The sequence below is a fragment of the Macaca mulatta genome, chromosome 19, assembly GCF_049350105.2.
Source record: "Macaca mulatta isolate MMU2019108-1 chromosome 19, T2T-MMU8v2.0, whole genome shotgun sequence".
NCBI classification, from domain to species: domain Eukaryota; kingdom Metazoa; phylum Chordata; class Mammalia; order Primates; family Cercopithecidae; genus Macaca; species Macaca mulatta.
This window is the reverse complement of record NC_133424.1, coordinates 63,452,501-63,471,015: the sequence shown is the minus strand read 5'-3', so window position 1 is coordinate 63,471,015 and position 18,515 is coordinate 63,452,501. Positions and strand designations below refer to the sequence as shown.

General features: G+C 54.0%; 1 protein-coding gene and 1 long non-coding RNA gene across 4 annotated transcripts; one reads left to right on the top strand and one right to left on the bottom strand.

Moving 5' to 3' along the window:
* The first annotated feature begins 1,216 nt into the window (after positions 1-1,216).
* KLK14 (kallikrein related peptidase 14) lies at positions 1,217-18,515 on the top strand. 3 transcript variants are annotated; one of them, XM_077981120.1, is made up of 7 exons: positions 1,217-1,423; positions 12,718-12,779; positions 13,630-13,801; positions 16,050-16,303; positions 16,582-16,718; positions 17,377-17,540; positions 18,348-18,515. In XM_077981120.1, exons 2-6 carry the CDS (start codon positions 12,740-12,742, stop codon positions 17,527-17,529), a joined length of 756 nt encoding a protein of 251 aa, XP_077837246.1. In that variant the 5' UTR covers positions 1,217-1,423; positions 12,718-12,739; the 3' UTR covers positions 17,530-17,540; positions 18,348-18,515. The 3 variants fall into 3 exon arrangements, with proteins under 3 accessions (XP_077837246.1, XP_077837247.1, XP_028694830.2); XM_077981121.1 differs by lacking the exons at positions 1,217-1,423; positions 18,348-18,515 and adding exons at positions 10,969-11,043; positions 12,498-12,632 and having other exon boundaries at positions 17,377-17,529; XM_028838997.2 differs by lacking the exons at positions 1,217-1,423; positions 18,348-18,515 and adding an exon at positions 12,462-12,632 and having other exon boundaries at positions 17,377-17,529.
* LOC144337274 (uncharacterized) lies at positions 15,090-18,292 on the bottom strand. The gene is made up of 3 exons (XR_013410129.1): positions 17,482-18,292; positions 16,627-16,806; positions 15,090-15,538 (listed from the first exon to the last, which is right to left on the bottom strand). It is a non-coding gene; the product is annotated as an uncharacterized LOC144337274 (long non-coding RNA).

Here is an 18,515-nt window from a genome sequence, read left to right as displayed (position 1 = left end):
GCCAGGCGGGCTGGCGGATGCCTGTAATCCCAGTCACCCAGGAGGCTGAGGCTTGAGCCCTGGAGGCGGAGGTTGCAGTGAACCATGATCTGGAGATCTGGCCACTGCACTCCAGCCTGGGCGACAGAGCTAGGCTCCGTCTCAAAAAACAAAACAAAACAAAACAAAATAAAATAAAAATAGTCAGGCGCAGTGGCTCACGCCTGTAATCCCAGCACTTTGGGAGCCCCAGGCGGGAGAATCATGAGGTCAGGAGATTGAGACCATCCTGGCTAACACGCTGAAACCCCGTCTTTACTAAAAATACAAAAAATTAGCCGGTGTGGTGGTGGGCGCCTGTAGTCCCAGCTACTCCGGAGGCTGAGGGAGGAGAATGGCGTGAACCCGGGAGGTGGAGCTTGCAGTGAGCCGAGATGGCGCCACTGCACTCCAGCCTGGGCGACAGCAAGACTCCGTCTCTAAATAAATAAATAAATAGATAAATAAATAGATAAATGAAAATAAAAATGCTGGGGGAAGGTGTTCTTTTCGTCTCTGGCCACAAGAGGTCGCTGTGACCTCACCTGTGCAGCCGGTGGTCATTGACAGCAAAGCCAGGTCTCCCCTTCCCCTGCCCAGACTGGGAGCTCAGGTGTCTCCGGCCACCTGTCCGTTGGTCTCTGAGCCAGTCCTCAAGGGTGAGAGACAGGTTGGCAGAGATTTAAGGCCCCGTATAAACACCGGACACTCCTTGACCTCAAGACCCCTGTGTCATCCACTCAACAAATACTTTTTGAGCATGTGATTTGTGACAGCAGTGAACAGACCAAAATCATGCCCTGAAGGGAGAGATCAAAAAACACTCAGAAAAATAAGTCAAATATGTAGTATGTTAGATGGTGATAATGACTTCTATTTAAGTAGGAGGGACAGGGGAGGCTTCAAGGAGGAGATATTCAGGGAAAGGTGTAGGGTGAGGCAGAGAGCACGGGGGTGGGGGGTCTCGGGGGAAAGTGCTCCTGGCAGGAAACAGCAAGTGCAAACTCTGAGATTGAGGGAAAAAGCAGAGGGGGCAGGTGGAGGAGAGAGGTGAGAGGGAGAGGCGACTTTGGCCTGGCCTTTGGTTCTGAGCAATGCAGAAGCCATGGAGGATATTTGGGCAAAGGAGGGATACGGATCACCCCTTTATTCACGCAGCAAACATTTCCTGACACCTCCTTGGAGCTGGCGGGCCCTGCGCAGGGCGGTGGGGCAATGCAGCTGAGTCAGCCCTGGTCCCTGCCCTCAATGGGCTCCCTGTCTGGCAGCAGAGGCGGGCAGGGACACTGGCAAGTCAAGACCCAGAGGGATACGTGCCACGGTGGGGCTTAGGAGGAACACAGGGGAGGCCCGAGGTGGGGCTTCTAACTCAGCGTGGTGCGTCATGGAATGCTTCCTGAAAGAGGTAATGTTTAAACCGGGAGCTGGAGATGAGTAAGAATGAGCACAGGAAAGGCGAGATGGGGACAAACGTGCAAGGCAGAGAGAACGGCAGGCACAGAGGCCTGCAGGCATGGGAGCCCCGAGTCCCTGCGAGGCTTTGCCGCTCCTCCTCGTGCAGGGTGGTGGAGGGGGTGGCCAGCCCTCCATAAAGCACTGGAATTCTTCTGGCCGGGATGGGGCCCTGGGGAGGGTTAGAGCAGACAGGGCCGGCTCTGGGTGTCAGAAAGATCCCTCTGGGGCCATGTCCAGGAAGGACTGGAGTAGGGAAGATTCTGAGCCAGGAGGTCAGGGAGAGGGCTGGGACAAAGGTCTGGGAATGGATTTGGTAGCCAAAACTGGGGCAGTGGCAAGGGTGTCAGGATGGTGAGAACGGATGTGAGGGCTATTTAAGAAGTCCTCACCAAGAGCTGGGAACCCTACTGAATGCGGAGAGTTACGTGTACTCAAAGGCAGTGTAAATCCAAGAGACGTTTCTCCCAAGCAGGCTGAACAAAAACAACAACAACAAAAAGATGTTCGCCACGTATGCCAGTGGCCATGGTAAACCCGGGAGATTCTTTTGCTGAAGGAGGAAGGTTTAGTAAATATGGAGGGCAGGGGCAGGGAGCTGCTGAGGCTGGAGGCCCAAGTGAACACAGACGGTCCTTTAGCTAAACAGGAGGCCCCAGTCTTCATGGGGACAAAGGGACTTTTGCTGTGGCCTGTGTTCTCGGCAAACACAGCCCCTACATAAACACAGCTGAAGGTGGCAGTGGAGCGAAGCACCAGTGTCTCATCCCATCGGGTCCGAAGCATTCTCCCTGCTGCAGGGATGTGGAGCCCAGTCTCGGAAAGACCGGCTTCCCCATCTTCCACCTGTGTGCTCTCCGGGGGCTGAGTCACTGGAGATCACTGTCAGGTCTGAGGAGATGGGAACATTGAGTGCAGAGATTCTGGAGAAAAGCAGAGATTCCAAACAGGCTCTGAGATCATCTTCCTCCTTCAGCCTGTTTTCATAGAGCCCCTGCCACATACCAGGCAGCAGACGTGGCACCAGGGATTCAATAACAAGATAAACAAGGTCCCTGCCCTCGCGAAGCCTCAGTTCTAATGAGAGCCGTCTCTTCCTTCCACAAAGGTTTACTGAGCACCTCCTATGTGCCAGGGCATAGGGGCAGGTAAAGCCGGTGAAAATCCCTGTGCTGTCAGGGTTGGCACTCAAGCTGTGGGAGAGAGACAACGTAAGAGTAAGAAAGTAAATAAATAAAACATGAGAGACATCCGACAGTGATAAACACCATAGAGAGGAAGAAAACCAGCAATAATAATAAACAAGGAAGCAAACGGATAGAGCAATTACAGATCGAAATAAGGTGGAGGAAGGAAACCCACAAGAAGCTGAGATAGAAACTGGAAGGGAATATGCCAGCTCTAGAGAAGGTGGTCAGGAGATGACCTTTAAGCTGAAATCCGAAGGAATATCACAGGCAGAGTGGTGGGAAGCGTGTCCCAGGCAGAGGGAACAGCAAAGGCCAAGCCTCTAAGTTGGGAAAGCACCTCCTGTGTTAAGAAGATGGAAGATGTTCAAGGGGAGCAGAGGCACAGTACACAATGGGGTGATGAGGTTGGAAGGATGGACAGAAGCCAGACACCGAGTGCCTTGGAGGCATTTGGGTTTTATTATAATTGCAGTGGGGACTCACGGATGGGTTTTAAGCAGGTTTTAACATGATACTGTTTTAAGATGACGTTGCTGCCAAGTAGAGAATGGACTTAGCAGGGCGAGGGAGGGAGGGGTTGGGGGTCGAGGCTGGAAGCAACGAGACCAGTTTGGATGCTCTTGCACCTGTGTAGGTGAGAGATAAGGGTGACTTGGAAGAGGGTGACTGAGAGGAGACAAGTGGGCGGATTCTTTACTGTGTACTTTGGAGCTAAGTGACAGGAGCTGCCAAAATGGGAGATGAGAGCGAGGGAGGAATCAAGGACGCTCCCAGGCGTCTTTGACCCAAGCACCTGGGGAGAGGATGCTAACTTAGAGGAGACACAGGGGGAAGGTTGGGGCACACCATGGAGCTTAAACAGAAATAAATGGGGGGTAATAGAGGTGGGATGGGGGGCAGGAATGTTCACTGCCCATCGGCCGAGCCTCAGGGGCCTCCAGCTTTGCACACAGAGGCTGCCTGGCACAAAGCAGTTTTCAGTGCCAGCTCAGAAACGTCTGAGAGATTCACCCGGAGAAAGTTTGGATCATCAACAACACACATGAGATCAGAAGCAGAAAGGCATCAAGTCAGGCTGGCTGGGGTTCAAATCCCAGCCCTTCCATGCCACCTTAGACAACTGACCTCATTTCTCTCCACTTTGTCATCTGTAAAATGGGTGTCATCGTGTCTCATAGGGCTGGTGGGAGAATTAAGGGAGACATGGCACACAGCAGGGACTAGGAAAGTTGCCAACCAAAAGCCCATCAGGACCCGAGGGAAGACAGAGACAGGGGTCTGTCCACTCATCCCACGACCATTCACGGCGTGCACACTCACTCCAGGCCGTTCTAGGAGCTGGGGACCCATCAGGGAACGAGGCAAACAAAACTCTCAGCCCTCGCAGACATGGAAACGGATCTGCAGACAGAGTGGCATGGTGTCTAACAGACGAATGATCTGGGTTTGAGGCCTGGCTGTGCCACTTGCCCAGGTTACTTGTCTAAGGCCCAGTTTCCTCATCTATAACATGGTACTAATGAGAGTCCCTCGCCCCACGGGGCTTTCACGAGGATTAAATGTGAGAAGATGTATGTGAAGCCCTTGGTGACCGGCCCCATTGCTATGATAAGTGGACAGAGGGACAGGCACTGGCTGACACACGCAGTGGGGAGCTTCAGGAGAGAGGACCCCCCCAACTTTCAAAGATAGGACCCCCCCAGCTTCTGCATCCCACTACCTCCACGTGGCCAGAGACCACCTCCCCCGCCATTGTTCCCACAGTCACACCCAACCTCTATCTCCATCCGGAAGGGCTCCACCTCTGAAACCACAAAATCCCACAGCCCACAGCCTCCCGTGCCTCTGTGCTGTGGTTGTGGGCGCCATACCTGTTCTTCCACCTTAAAGACGTCTGACCCTCCTCAGGCAGCCTCCCCACCAAGCCCCCTTGTCTCCACCCCCTGAGAACTTTAGGCTGAGTGCAATAAGCAGGTCACAAGAGGACAACTGTAATATGATTCCTTTGGGCCGGGTGCACTGGCTCACGCCTTTAATCCCAGCACTTTGAGAGGCCGAGGCGGGAGGAGGATCACTTGAGCCCAGGAGTTCAAGAACAGCCCCAGAGTCCCCTCTGCCCTGGCGACCCTCAGCTCCCCAGTCCCAGCATCCCTCCCGCCGTCACCCAGTCCTTCAGGCGCCTTCTCTTTGTCTACATCCAGGAAGTTGGAGGAAAAAAAAATCCACCAACTGCTGAGAAGGTGCCCCTTGAAACATGATCCTCAACATCACCTGGGCCCCTTCGCCGCCACCCTCAGCCTTCCAAGCCCCACCCACCAAGGCCCCTTGAGATGAGCCGACTGACGTCTCCTGGGAAGAAACAAGCCACAGGACAGACCAGCCTCGACTTCCTGCCATCGGGCCCACACCCTACCCGCACCTGACCTGCCCTTTCCTTCTTCCTTCCTGAAACAATGGAAGAAGCTTCTTTCCCCATGTCTGGGGCTGATCCCACCACATCGCTGGTTGCACCATCCACTCCTTTGTTCTTGAACATTTCGTGAGGTGATTAAGAGCTCCCCACCTGAGTTCAAATCATGGCGCCCCCATTCAGCGTTGTGTAACCTTGGCGAGTGGCCGAGCATTTCCGTCCAGGCTTCCTCCATCTGTACAATGAGGGGAGTAACAATACCGGAGGTACTCGCGAGCTCTCCCATGGCTAGGGGAAGGTGTCAGCGAGTTAATTCTCATGAAATTGTTCAAATCGTGTTGGACACACACATCGGTGTGCAAATGAACTTGATAGTGGCCTTGGGAGACAACAGAGGAAGAGTTAAGACCGTGGAGTGGAGGTTCAGACAGTCCTGGAGTCTCTGCTGCCTCCTGCACCTACCAGCTGTGGGACCCTGGACAAGCCACCTCCTCTCTCAGCCTCAGTTTCCCTGTCTGTAAAATGGGGACAAGACAGTGTCTCTCCTGAGGAGTCCAGACTTCCCATGACCTCACAGCCTTCATTGTTTATTCTCCCCTCACCCACTCAGCCCCCTACTGGCCGTCTTGCAGTTCCCAAACCTACAGACCCCTTTCACTGCAGGGAGGCCCTTGGTGCCACCTTTTCATAGACCCGCATAACTTGTAATGTCATATATTGCATTTATTTACTTTCTTTTTCTTCCAGAATATAGAGATCAGTAGGGCAAAGATTTTTTTTGGAAGGGGTATCTTTTGTGCTCATTGCTGTATCCTCTACAACTATGAGGGTGTACACAGTAGGTGCTTGATAAATATTTGCTGAAAAGAGGTGGGGGAGAAAAGGAAGGCAGATGGGAGAAGAGGGAGGGATGAAGGGAAAGAGGGAGGAAAACAAAGGGAAAACACTAACCCAGATAAAGAACTTGGCTGGTTAAACAGAATCTGGTCTATATACACAATGGAATAGCATTCAGCCTTAGAAAAGGAAAGAAATCCTGGCACATGCTACAACGTGGATGAATGTTGAGAACATTAGGTTGAGTGAAATAAGCCAGTCACAAGAGGACAAATATAATATGATTCCTTTTGGCCAGGAGCAGTGGCTCACACCTGTAATCCCAGCACTTTGAGAGGCTGAGGTGGGAGGAGGATCACTTGAGCCCAGGAGTTCAAGACCAGCCTGGGCAGCATAGGGAGACCCCATCTCTACAAAAAAGAAAATTTTAATTAGCTGGGCATGGTGGTGTGCACCTGTAGTCCCAGCTACTCAGGAGGCTGAGGTGGGAGGATCACTTGAGCCCAGGAGGTTGTGGCTGCAGTGAGCTATGACTGCACCACTGCACCACTGCACCACTGCACTCCAGCCTGGGTGATAGAGTAACACTTATCTCTTAAAAAAAAAAAAAAAAAAAAAAGGCTGATTCCTACTGATTCCTATTATGTCAGGTACCTAGATCTAGAGTAGTCAAATTCATAAAGACAGAATGTAGAATGATTGTTGCCAGGGGCTGGGGGACGGAGAAGCAGGGTGCTATCATTTAGTAGGTGCACAATTTGGGGACAATGAAAATGTCTGGGGGAGTTAGAGAGTAGTGATGGCTATACAGCAATGCGAATCTGCTGAATCCCATTGAACTGTACCTAAAAATGGTTAAAATGCTAGATTTTACGCTTTTTTTTTTTTTGGTAGATATGGAACCTCACTCTCTTGCCCAGGCTGGAGTGCAGTGGTGTGATCCCGCCTCACTGCCTGCCTCAGCCTCCCAAGTAGCTGGGACTACAGGCGCGCGCCACCATGCCCAGCTAATTTCTTTTGTATTTTAGTAGAGACAGGGATTCACCATGTTGCCCAGGCTGGTCTCAAAACTCCTGAATTCAGGCGGTCCGCCCTCTTTGGCTTCCCAAAGTGCTAGGATTATAGGCGTGAGCCACTGTGCCCGGCCTATGCTATGTTTATTTTACAACAATTAAAAAATGGTGAAATTTTCTTAAAGTTTAAACATTTTTAAAAAGGTCTCATCTGTCAGGCACAGTGGCTCACACCTGTAATCCCAACACTGGGAGGCCAAGGTGGGTGGATCACCTGAGGTCAGGAGTTTGAGACCAGCCTGGCCAACATGGTGAAACCCCGCCTCTACTAAAAATACAAAATTTAGCCAGGTGCGGTGGCGGGCGCCTGTAGTCCCAGCTACTTGAGAGGCTGAGGCAGCAGAATTGCTTGAACCCAGGAGGCAGAGGTTGCAGTGAGCCGAGATCCCGCCACTACACTCCAGCCTGGGTGACAGAGTGAGACTCCGTCTAAAAAAAAAAAAAAAAAACAAAAAACAAGGTTTCATCACAGTCCCTGGCTTTGCTGAGCACAGAATACATGTGACCGATTGTTTTTGTTCCAAGTGCTATCCGGATTTTCCTTTCTCATAAACAGCCATCACTGTCAAGCTCCCTTCTCCTCCCCTAACAGCCAAGAGCTGTCTGCACCTGTGGTCTCCTCTGCTCCTCCCAGCTTCCACCCCTAGCACACCACAGAAAACCTTTCTCTCCAGAATCACCCATCACCTGTCTTCCTTCCAGAGGCATCTGACCCCGCCCCCGCCCCCGCCACTCCCTCATTTAAAAAATGCTCTCTGGCTGGGCATAGCATGCTGGCTCACGCCTGTAATCCCAGCACTTGGGGAGGCCAAGGCAGGCAAATTGCTTGAGCCCTGGAGACCAACCTGGGCTACATCGTGAGACCCCGTCTCTACCAAAAAAATACAAAAATTAACTGGTTGTGGTAGCACGTGCCTGTAGTCCCAGCCACTCAGGAGGCTGAGGTGGGAGGACTGCTTGAGGCCAGGAGTTCAAGGCTGCAGTAAGCTGTGATTGCACCACTGCACTCCAGCCTGGGCAACAGAGTGAGACCCTGTTTAAAAAGAAATAAAAGCTCTCAACTTTCCTGACACTGCTCCCTCCTGGTGTCCCTCTTAGCTCTTCAATCACTCCTACCCCTGGGGTAACTGCTTCTCATCCCCTGAGCTGTGAGTCTTCAGTGGGGTCCTCTCACCGTATACCCTCTCCCTAGGTGGGCTCCACACCGCTGGTGTCCAGTGCCATCTGTGCCATGACGCCCCATCACTCTGAGCTCCAGACCCGAGTATCCCAAAGGATTCTGCTCTCCCCTACTCAGGATCATGCCACCACCCCCCATTACCCTTGGAGTAAAATTCTCACCCCTGCAGCACCAGGGCCCTACTGGTCTTGGCCACTCCTCTCTCCTATGCTCTGAGCTCTCTCACCATCCTCCTGCCCCACCATCCCTACTGGAAACCACTCACCTCCCTGCTACCCTCTCCTCACACTGTCCGTCCTCCCTGGCAAACTCCTATTCATCTGCAGAACCCGGCTAAGACAGCCGCTCCTCCCGGAACCCTTTCCCACACCTGGGGCTCCATCCAGCCCCTCAGCCTCCTCCGGGGGAGCACATGTGACACCAGATGGAGTTTCCTGTGGCCCCGCTGGCCTGTCTCACCAGACCATGAGTTCACACAGGAGCAGCGACTGAGGCCCTGTGTTCATTCATTCGTCAGATCTTTGTCGATGCCCATGGCACAGCAAACAAGACCATGCCAAGCAGGTGGTGGAGTGGTGGAGCGAGATACCCCGGGAACCTAGAATGTGGTGGGAAGAGGACCCAGCAACCCGGCCACGGCACGACGGGCATTGAGGGCCGGGCTGGGGGCGGCGGGTCCTTGGGAGCCACGGGCAGTGAACAGGGTCTCATCGGCTACATCTCCAGCTGTGTCCCTACCTTTGAGCTGAAGGCCTTGGGAAGCCTTCCAGGCATTCTGTGCCCTGGCTCAGGCTCTGCATAAACACAAGAACCCCCTCTTTATTTATTTGTTTGTGTGTTTGTTTGTTTATTTATTTATTTTGAGACAGAGTCTCACTCTGTCACCCAGGCTGGAGTGAAGTGGCTCAGTCTTGGCTCACTGCAGCCTCTGCTTCCCGGGTTCAAGCGATTCTCCTGCCTCAGCCTCCTGAGTAGCTGGGGCTATAGGCACCCACCACCATGCCTGGCTCATTTTTTTTTTTTTTTTTTTGTATTTTTAGTAGAGATGGGGTTTCACCATGTTGGCCAGGCTGGTCTTGAACTCCTGACCTCAGGTGATCCACCTGCCTTGGCCTCCCAAAGTGCTGCGATTACAGGCGTGAGTCACCGCGCCTGCCCACCCTCCGCCCACCCTTTAAAGAAAGGATTCTCTTGGATCCCAGGGAAAGAGTGGCATAAAGGAGCCGCTCTCGGGCTCCTGGGGGTTGACCAAGGCCTTCTGCTTAAATAGAGTTTCTTTTTAGGAACAAGGAGACCTTGTGTTTACTAGGAAATTCTGTTTTATTTTTAACTTTTTCCTTTGAGATAATTACAGACCCACAGGAGGCTACACACACAGTGTCGGGAATCTCCCTCACCTCCTTCCCCCCGTGGCGACACCTCGTGTAACTGTAGGTCCAGAATGGAAACCAGGAAATCAGCACAGAAACCAAACTATTAACGAGACTGCAGATCACACTGCGGGTTCATTTTTCACACGCGCTTCTTTGCACATGTGTGTGTGTGTGCACACGTGGGCTTCTGTGTCTCTTTATCTCATGTGTAGAATCGTGTCATCACCGCCACATCCAGCGCAGAGATGATTCGTCACCACAGAGCGGCTCCCTCCTGCTGCCCCATCCCTGGGTCCCAAGAGAATCCTTTCTTAAAAGAGGGGGTTCTTGCCGGGCGCGGTGGCTCACGCCTGTAATCCTTGCACTTTGGGAGCCCAGGGAGGGTGGATCATTTGAGGTCAGGAGTTTGAGACCAGACTGGCCAACATGGCGAAACCCCGTCTCTGGCGAAACTAAAAATACAAAAAAATGAGCAAGGCATGGTGGTGGGCGCCTATAGCCCCAGCTACTCAGGAGGCTGAGGCAGGAGAGTCGCTTGAACCCGGGAGGCAGAGGTTGCAGTGAGCCGAGATTGAGCCACTTCACTCCAGCCTGAGCTAAAGAGCGAGACTCTGTCTCAAAAAAATATATATATAAATAAATTAAAAAATTTTAAAAGTAAATAAATAAATAAATAAAACATAAAGAGGGGGTTTTTGTGTTGACGCAGAGCCTGAACCATGGCAGAGGAGGCCGGGAAGGCTCCCCGAGGCCTTCAGCTCACACAAAGCAAGACGGCCCGTAGTTAAACAGAAACAGTTCGGGAATCACAGAAAGGCACCTGGGGAGAGATGGGCGTGTGCATCCAGATGCAGGTGCACAGACAGTGCGTCCCCAGGTGCAGAGACAGATCCAGGCCAAGTACCAGCTCAAAGCGCCAACCTAGGTGGGTGTCCAGGTAGAGGGAGGCTGAGTCAGGCTGAGGCCGGGGTAACAGTTGGGGTAGCCGAGGGAGGCAGGCAGCCTCCTGAGTCACCACGTGGTCCAGGTATGGGGCTGCCCAGGCCCACAGACAGACACAAGCATTGGGGAATGTAAGGGGCTGGGGGAGGGGCTGAGGAGGGTAGGCCCTCCCCCAAATGAGGATGGAACCCCCCCAACTCCAGAACCCCTCTGCAGGCTGGCCAGATTCCTTCCCCACCTCATTCACTCTCTCTCTCCTGTTCTCTACCCTCTACCATTTTGAATTTCCGACCCCATCTCTTAAGACTCTGTCCTTCTGTGTCTGAATCTCTGTCCCCTTCTCTTTCTGGGTCTCTGTCCCCTTCTCTTTCTGGGTCTCTGTCCCCCTCTCTGGGTCTCTGTCACTCTCTCTTCGCATCTCCAGCTCTCACTTTGTCTCTGTACCTAGCTCTTCCCCACCCCTCTGCAGATCCCAAGTTGGGGAACGGCAGTTCTGGCGCCAACCTTCCTGCTCCCTGCTGGGGCCTCTGCTCCCCCATCTCTTAGGAGTCGAAAGTGAGAAAGCAAGGTGGGCAGCTCTGCTCCAGGTCCAGGTATCTCCCACCCACCTCCTGCCTGTCTTCCATCCCACCCCGCCTCTCCCTCTCTCCCTGGCGCTGCCACCTCTCATCTCTGCCTCTGTCTCCTCTGTTATTGTCCCCATCCCCTGTAGGTGCCCATCCTTCCTGTCTCCCCTCTGCCATCAGCCTGCCTGTCCTGTCCTCTTTCTCTCACCATGTCCCGTTCTCTTCCACGTCTCATGCCCACACTGCCTTCATCATCATCATCGCTGTTGTTCTGTGTGTTTGTGGTGAGTGCCTCATGGTGGGGGCGTCTCAGCCTCTCTCCCCTCTCTCCACTGTTTTCTCTTTCTGTGTGTCTGTTTGCATTCTGTCTCCACCTTCTTGCCTCCGTCTTTGGCTTTTCTCTCTCCACTTCTCCACACCCGTCTCTCTCTGCACCTCTGTGTCTCCCTCTTCCTCTGTCTTTTTTTCCCACCATCTGCCTTTCCTGTTCCCTGTCACAGCCAGCTTCCACCTCTTTCTCCATCTCCCTCCTCAGTTCCTTCTCTCATGAGCACATCTCCCTCTGTGCTCGCATTCCTGGACCCCTCTCTCTCCACTGTCGTATCTTCTCATTCATTTTCCCAGCCCCTCTCTCTCTCCCCCTCCCTCTCCCTCTCTCTCACTCTCTGTCTCTGTGTGTGTGTGCGTGTGTCTATGTATCTCTCTGTCTGTCTCTGTCTTTCCATCTCTCTCTGTCTCTCCATCTCTGTCTCTCTATCTCTGTCTCTCTGTCTCTGTCTCTCTGTCTTTGTCTCTCTCTGTCTGTCTCTGTGTCTCTCTGTCTGTCTCTCTGTCTCTGTCTCTCTCCATCTCTCCCTGTCTCTCTCCGTCTCTCTCTGTGTGTGTCTCTGTCTGGCTCTCTGTCTCTGTCTCACTCTCTGTGTCTCTCTCTGTCTCTCTGTCTCTCTCTGTCTCTCTGTCTCACTCTCTGTGTCTCTCTGTCTCTCTGTCTCTCCATCTCTTTCTGTCTCTCTATCTCTCTCTCTCTCTCTCCCCCCTACTGTGACTCCCTCTCTCAGTGCCTCTCTTCCTCCCTCTCTCAGCCCCTTCTTGCCCTTTCCTCTGAGGCTCCCCACCCTGGTTTCCTGACTCCACCACCAGATCCACCACCTCCAGCAACTGAGAACCCTCCCGTGCCCACCCTGCCCTGGGGTCCCCTCCCAGGATTCCTTCTAGATTATAGCATCTTCCGGGGGCGGGTTCTCATGAACAATTGTGGCTGCTTTTTTGGCCAGAGAGGGGAGGGAGGGGATGGGATCAGGGAGTTCTGGAATGGGAACTAGGCAATAAAAAAAAAAAAAAATATCAGAAGCAGGGCAGCAGGAGGTGGGGGCAGGGCCAGCTGTCCTGACCAGGGATAAAAGGCTTTGCCAGCGTGACTAGGAAGAGAGACACCTCCCCTCCTTCCTTCACCAAGACATCAAGGAGGGACCTGCGCCCTGCTCCTCATCCTCCCGCCTGTCGCCCGCAGAGCCTGCAGGCCCCGCCCTCCTGGTCTCTGGCCCCTACCTCTCTGCTCTGTCTTCATGTCGCTGAGGGTCTTGGGCTCTGGGTAAGTGGCCCTCGCTGTCTCTGCCTCTCAGCCCCTGGTTCTGTTGAAGGTTCCTTCTCTCTCACTTTCTCTCTGCATTTGACAGAACCTGGCCCTCAGCCCCTAAAATGTTCCTCCTGCTGACAGCACTTCAAGTCCTGGCTATAGGTAAGAGAAGGGTTGGGTATGACACAAGGGGCTCCCCTGGAGACTCTGAGAAGAGATGGGGAATGGGTCCTTGGGGCCCCTGGATGCTCATGGTGACCTCGTAAGAAAGAGCCGGGAGTGGTCTGGGGATCATGGCGGGGGAGCGTGCTGGAGGCCTAAATTCCTAGTTGTGGAGGTGCTGGGAAATGGCGGGACTGGGGAGAGAGGTGTTTATAAGATCTGGTGCAAAATAAATAAGGAATCGTAGAGAACTATTAGGTCCTGAGTGGGTCATAACAGAAAGATCACAGGGTTCTACCTGACTGTGCTAGGAAAGAAAACGTGGGAAAGATGTTTTGTTGTCAGAGGGAAGGTGGAGAAGGACGATGGGGTGGCGGGATCGTGCTGTGGGGTGTGCGAGGTGGCTGGGGGCAAGTGTGGGGCAAGAGATGGTGGATCCTTGGGGTCCCACTGAGTGGGAACTTTGGGGAAGAGACAGGGAGGCCCTGGAATGTGTTGGGGAAGGACTCACTGGGGGGAAATGTGGCATATTTCGAGAAGTGATCACAGAAATTATGGGAGCGTAGAGCTGAGGGTCGTAGATGTAGCAAGGTCCTGGATAAGGTGGCCATGGCACAAAATAAGAGATGCTACGGAGGTGACTTGGGAGGTGAGTCAGAAAACTCTCTGTGTTGGGGCAATAACGGGGTCAATATGGGACATGTCTCACCCTGGGTGGGATGGATAGAAGTGGGCGGTTTAGGGGTTAGACCAAAAGGAAGGGGATTTGTCAGTTCTGGAATCCTACAAACTTGCGAAGTGGAGAGTGTTTGCTCATCTACTTTCCCCACCCAATCCTGTCCACTCCTAGACATGACACGGAGCCAAGAGGATGAGAACAAGATAATTGGTGGCTATACATGCACCCGGAGCTCCCAGCCGTGGCAGGCGGCCCTGCTGGCGGGTCCCGGGCGGCGCTTCCTCTGCGGAGGTGCCCTGCTTTCAGACCAGTGGGTCATCACCGCTGCTCACTGCGGCCGCCCGTAAGTGACCCCCTCCCCTGTCCCTGTGTCCAGCGAATTCTAGAGTCTAAAGCCCTAGAACTGAGCTGAGAACCTGGATCTCTGTGTAGAACCCAATGTAGTGGCTGGCTCCTGGTTTGAGGTCTAGAGAAGAGCCTGGAACCAAAACCACAGCTCGGGATGTGGACTCCTCCGTAAATCTCGAACTCAGCGTAGGTTCTGAAAGCAGATGGGCAGCTTGGAACCCGTGGGCCTGCTGAGAACCAAACATCTAATCCAGTGATTCATCCAGAGGCCACGCATTACATCAAGACCAAGCTTAGCCCAAACCAGATTGGTGGCTGAATTCAGGACCCCGTCTACATTCAGAAACTAAGGAGACTACGTAGAACTCAGAGCCCAGTTCAGGACCTACAGTCTAGCCATAAATCCAGAACTGAAACCCTGCTCACAGCTGGAACATACAACTCTAAGAATAGAGGCAAAATCTGGAGGCTGTTCCACATCCAAGGTTTCGTTCAGAGTCCAGTCTATAGCTCCGCTATGAGCAGCCTAGAATACAGACTTCAACCCAGTGTTTAAAGCCCAGAATGTGCCTGGCGCAGTGCATGCCTGTATTCCTAGCACTTTGGGAGGCCGAGGCAGGCAGATCACCTGAGGTCGGGAGTTCGAGACCAGCCTGACCAACGTGGAGAAGCCCTGTCTCTACTAAAAATGCAAAATTAGCCAGGTGTGATGGTGCATGCCTGTGTTCTCAGCTACTCGGGAGGCTGAGGCAGGATAATCACTTGAACCCAGGAGGCGGAGGTTGCAGTGAGCCGAGATCGCGCCATTGCACTCCATCCTTAGCAACAAGAGTGAAACTCCATCTCAATAAATAAATAAATACATAAATAAATAAATCCCAGAATGGAGATCCTAATCGGAAGCCCCATATAAAACCTAAACCCCTCCTAAATTCTAGATCTGAACTTACAACCCAGACCCCAGCCAAGAAGTCAAAATACCTATAAGCCATGTCTATGCCATAAACAGAAGGTCAGTCTAGTACCTAGAGATCAAAGCTCAGGCCAGAATCTAGAATATAAAGGCCAGAATGCAAATCAGACTCTAGAATCTTGGATCCAGGCCATAACCTGGAGCTCCAACTAGAACCCAGAGCCCAACCTGAGGTCAAGGGCTCAGATCAGAGTCCAGAACCAAGAGCCCTATAATCCAATATGAAACAGACCTGTAGAATCAAGAGCTCAGACCAGTGTTGAGAGCCCTGACCCCAGCTGGCGCACAGAGCTCATACTGTTGTCTAAGAACGGCTCATAAACCAGAGTTTAATAAGGAACCCAGAGCACCATCCAGAAATCGGAGCTATCAATGTGTCCAGAACCCATAGCCCAGGTCTTAATCCATTGCTCAAAATAAAACCCTCAGCCTATCCCAAAACAGAAACCCAACATCAGACTCTAGGAATTAAGTCACAGCCGGGCACGGTGGCTCGTGCCTGTAATTCCTTTACTTGGGAGGCCGAGGGGGGCGGATCAGTTGAGGTTGGGAATTCAAGACCAGTCTGGCCAATATGGGTGAAACCCCGTCTCTACTAAAAAATACAAAAATTAGCTGGGTGTGGTGGTGGGCACCTGTAGTTCCAGCTACTCGGGAGGCTGAGGTGGCTGAGGCGGGAGAATCACTTGAACCAGGAGCTGGAGGTCGCAGTAAGCTGAGATCGTGCCACCGTACTCCAGGCTAGATGACAGAGCGAGACTCCATCACAAAAAAAAAAAAAAAAAAAAAAAAAAAAAAAAAATCAAGTCATAATCCAGGTTAGATCTAGAATCCTGATCTTAGCATAGAGTCAAAAGTCTAAGATGTCTAGAACCCAGAGCCCAGACTAGAAACGGAATGGAGCCTACTCCAGAATATCAGTTCTGATTTACAGCCTAGAGTCATAATGCAGTTTCACTTACAACTCAAAGCACAGAGCCCAGCACAGACCCTGGAACGGAGCCAAGCTCTCCCAATCATCACCTTCTTCCCAAGCCAGGAGCTGGAGCTCAGCCCAAGAGCAGAAGGAGAGGCAGCTGGGGCTGGGCCGAGAGAATGCCCTGGTCATGGGGAAGGGCACAGGAGGCCAAGAATGCTCGGCCTGCCGTTAGTGAGAAGCAGGCTAGACCTCAGGGAAGACTCATCACCTGGCCAGGGAATCGGGCCAGAGGGTGGGGAGGGGTCTCCGGCTCAGACACTGAGCAGCACTTCTCTTGGGGGTCGTGGCCAGGATCCTTCAGGTCGCCCTGGGTAAACACAACCTGAGGAGGTGGGAGGCCACCCAGCAGGTGCTGCGTGTGGTTCGCCAGGTGACGCACCCCAACTACAACTCCCGGACCCACGAAAACGACCTCATGCTGCTGCGGCTCCAGCAGCCCGCGCGGATCGGGAGGGCAGTCAGGCCCATTGAGGTCGCCCAGGCCTGTGCCAGCCCCGGGACCTCCTGCCGAGTGTCAGGCTGGGGAACTATATCCAGCCCCATCGGTGAGGACTCCTGCATCTTGGAAAGCAGGGGGCTGGGCCTGGACTCCTGGGTCTGAGGGAGGAGGGGCTGGGATCTGGACTCCTGGGTCTGAGGGAGGAGGGGCTGGGATCTGGACTCCTGGGTCTGAGGGAGGAGGGGCTGGGATCTGGACTCCTGGGTCTGAGGAAGGAGGGGCTGGGCCTGGACTCCTGGGTCTGAGGGAGGAGGGGCTGGGGGCCCGGACACTGGGGTCTTATGGGAGGGTAGACCCAGTCATAATCCTGCAGTGCTCCCCCAGCCAGGTACCCCGCCTCTCTGCAATGTGTGAACATCAACATCTCACCGGATGAGGTGTGCCAGAAGGCCTATTCTAAAGCCATCACGCCTGGCATGGTCTGTGCAGGAGTTCCCCAGGGCGGGAAGGACTCTTGTCAGGTAAGGCTCAGGATGGGAGCTGGGGGAGGGATTATGTGGGACTGGGATTTAGGCAGACGATGTCAGGAGCATGGAATTCTGCAGAGGTCTTCAAAAGAGAGTGAGCTGCAGGGATGGAGAGATTCCGATAGCCAGGCTACCCTGCTTCCTAGCCCTGTACCCCCTGGGTAATGGACTCAAAGCATTCATGCCTCAGTTTCCTCATCTGTCAGGTGGGGATAACCCTCTTAGGGTAGTTGGTGGAGTAGGATGAGGCAGGTTGGGGAAAGATCGCAGAGTGGCATCTGCTCATATGGGTCTGGGAAAGGCTGTGCTGAGGCTTCTAGAAATCTGAATGCATCCTTGAGAGAGGCAGAGACGGGGAAATAGAAAAAGAGAGACACACAAGTGTTCTACAGATGGAGCGAACAGAGGGGGGCCCGGTGAGACTCAAGGGACAGGCAGGTGCACACAGAGACAGAGCCAGACCCAGTGGAGGGGGAAGGAAGTGCCCTGACCTCTGGGACTGAGACCTCAGAGCTGGGGCAGGACTGTGTCCCTAACTGTCCACCCCAGAGTCTCTTCCTGTCTCCCTGACTATCTCTGCTTCTTGGGTTCTCTGTGCCATGGCTCTAGCCACCTGTCCATCGGTGTCTCTATCTCTGTTCCTCCCCCTCAGGGTGACTCTGGGGGACCCCTGGTGTGCAGAGGACAGCTCCAGGGCCTTGTGTCTTGGGGAATGGAGCGCTGCGCCCTGCCTGGCTACCCTGGTGTCTATGCCAACCTGTGCAAGTACCGAAGCTGGATTGAGGAAACGATGCGGCACAAATGATGGTCTTCACGGTGGGATGGACTTCGTCAGCTGCCCAGGCCCTCCTCTCTGCACTCAGGCCCCAGCCCCTCCTCCCTCAGACCCAGGAGCCCAGGCCCAGCCCCTCCTCCCTCAGACCCAGGAGTCCAGGCCCCCAGCCCTTCCTCCCTCAGACCCAGGAGCCCAGGCCCAGCCCCTCCTCCCTCAGTCCCAGGAGCCCCAGTCCCCCGCTCCTCCTCCCTCAGACCCAGGAGTCCAGGCCCAGCCCCTCCTCCCTCAGACCCAGGAGTCCAGGCCCAGCCCCTCCTCCCTCAGACCCAGGAGTCCAGGCCCCAGTCCCTCCTCTCTCAGACCCAGGAGTCCAGGCCCAGCCCCTCCTCCCTCAAACCCAGGAGTCCAGGCCCAGCCCCTCCTCCCTCAGACCCAGGAGTCCAGGCCCAGCCCCTCCTCCCTCAGACCCAGGAGTCCAGGCCCAGCCCCTCCTCCCTCAGACCCAGGAGTCCAGGCCCAGCCCCTCCTCCCTCAGACCCAGGAGTCCAGGCCCCAGTCCCTCCTCCCTCAGACCCAGGAGTCCAGGCCCAGCCCCTCCTCCCTCAGACCCAGGAGTCCAGGCCCAGCCCCTCCTCCCTCAGACCCAGGAGTCCAGGCCCCAGTCCCTCCTCCCTCAGACCCAGGAGGACAGGCCCAGCTCCTCCTCCCTCAGACCCAGGAGGACAGGCCCAGCTCCTCCTCCCTCAGACCCAGGAGGACAGGCCCAGCTCCTCCTCCCTCAGACCCAGGAGCCCCAGTCCCCAGCAACCTGATCTTTACTCCGGCTCTGATCTCTCCTTTCCCATCAGTTGCTTCAAGCGTTTTCTCCCCACCATGCCCCCACCCTTGCTGTGTCGCCATCACAGAGGAACAGAGGGCAGGAGCACAGACACCTTAAACCGGCATTGCATTCCAAAGAAGACAATTTTTAACACGCTTAGTGTCTCTAAAAACCGAATAAATAATGACAATAAAAA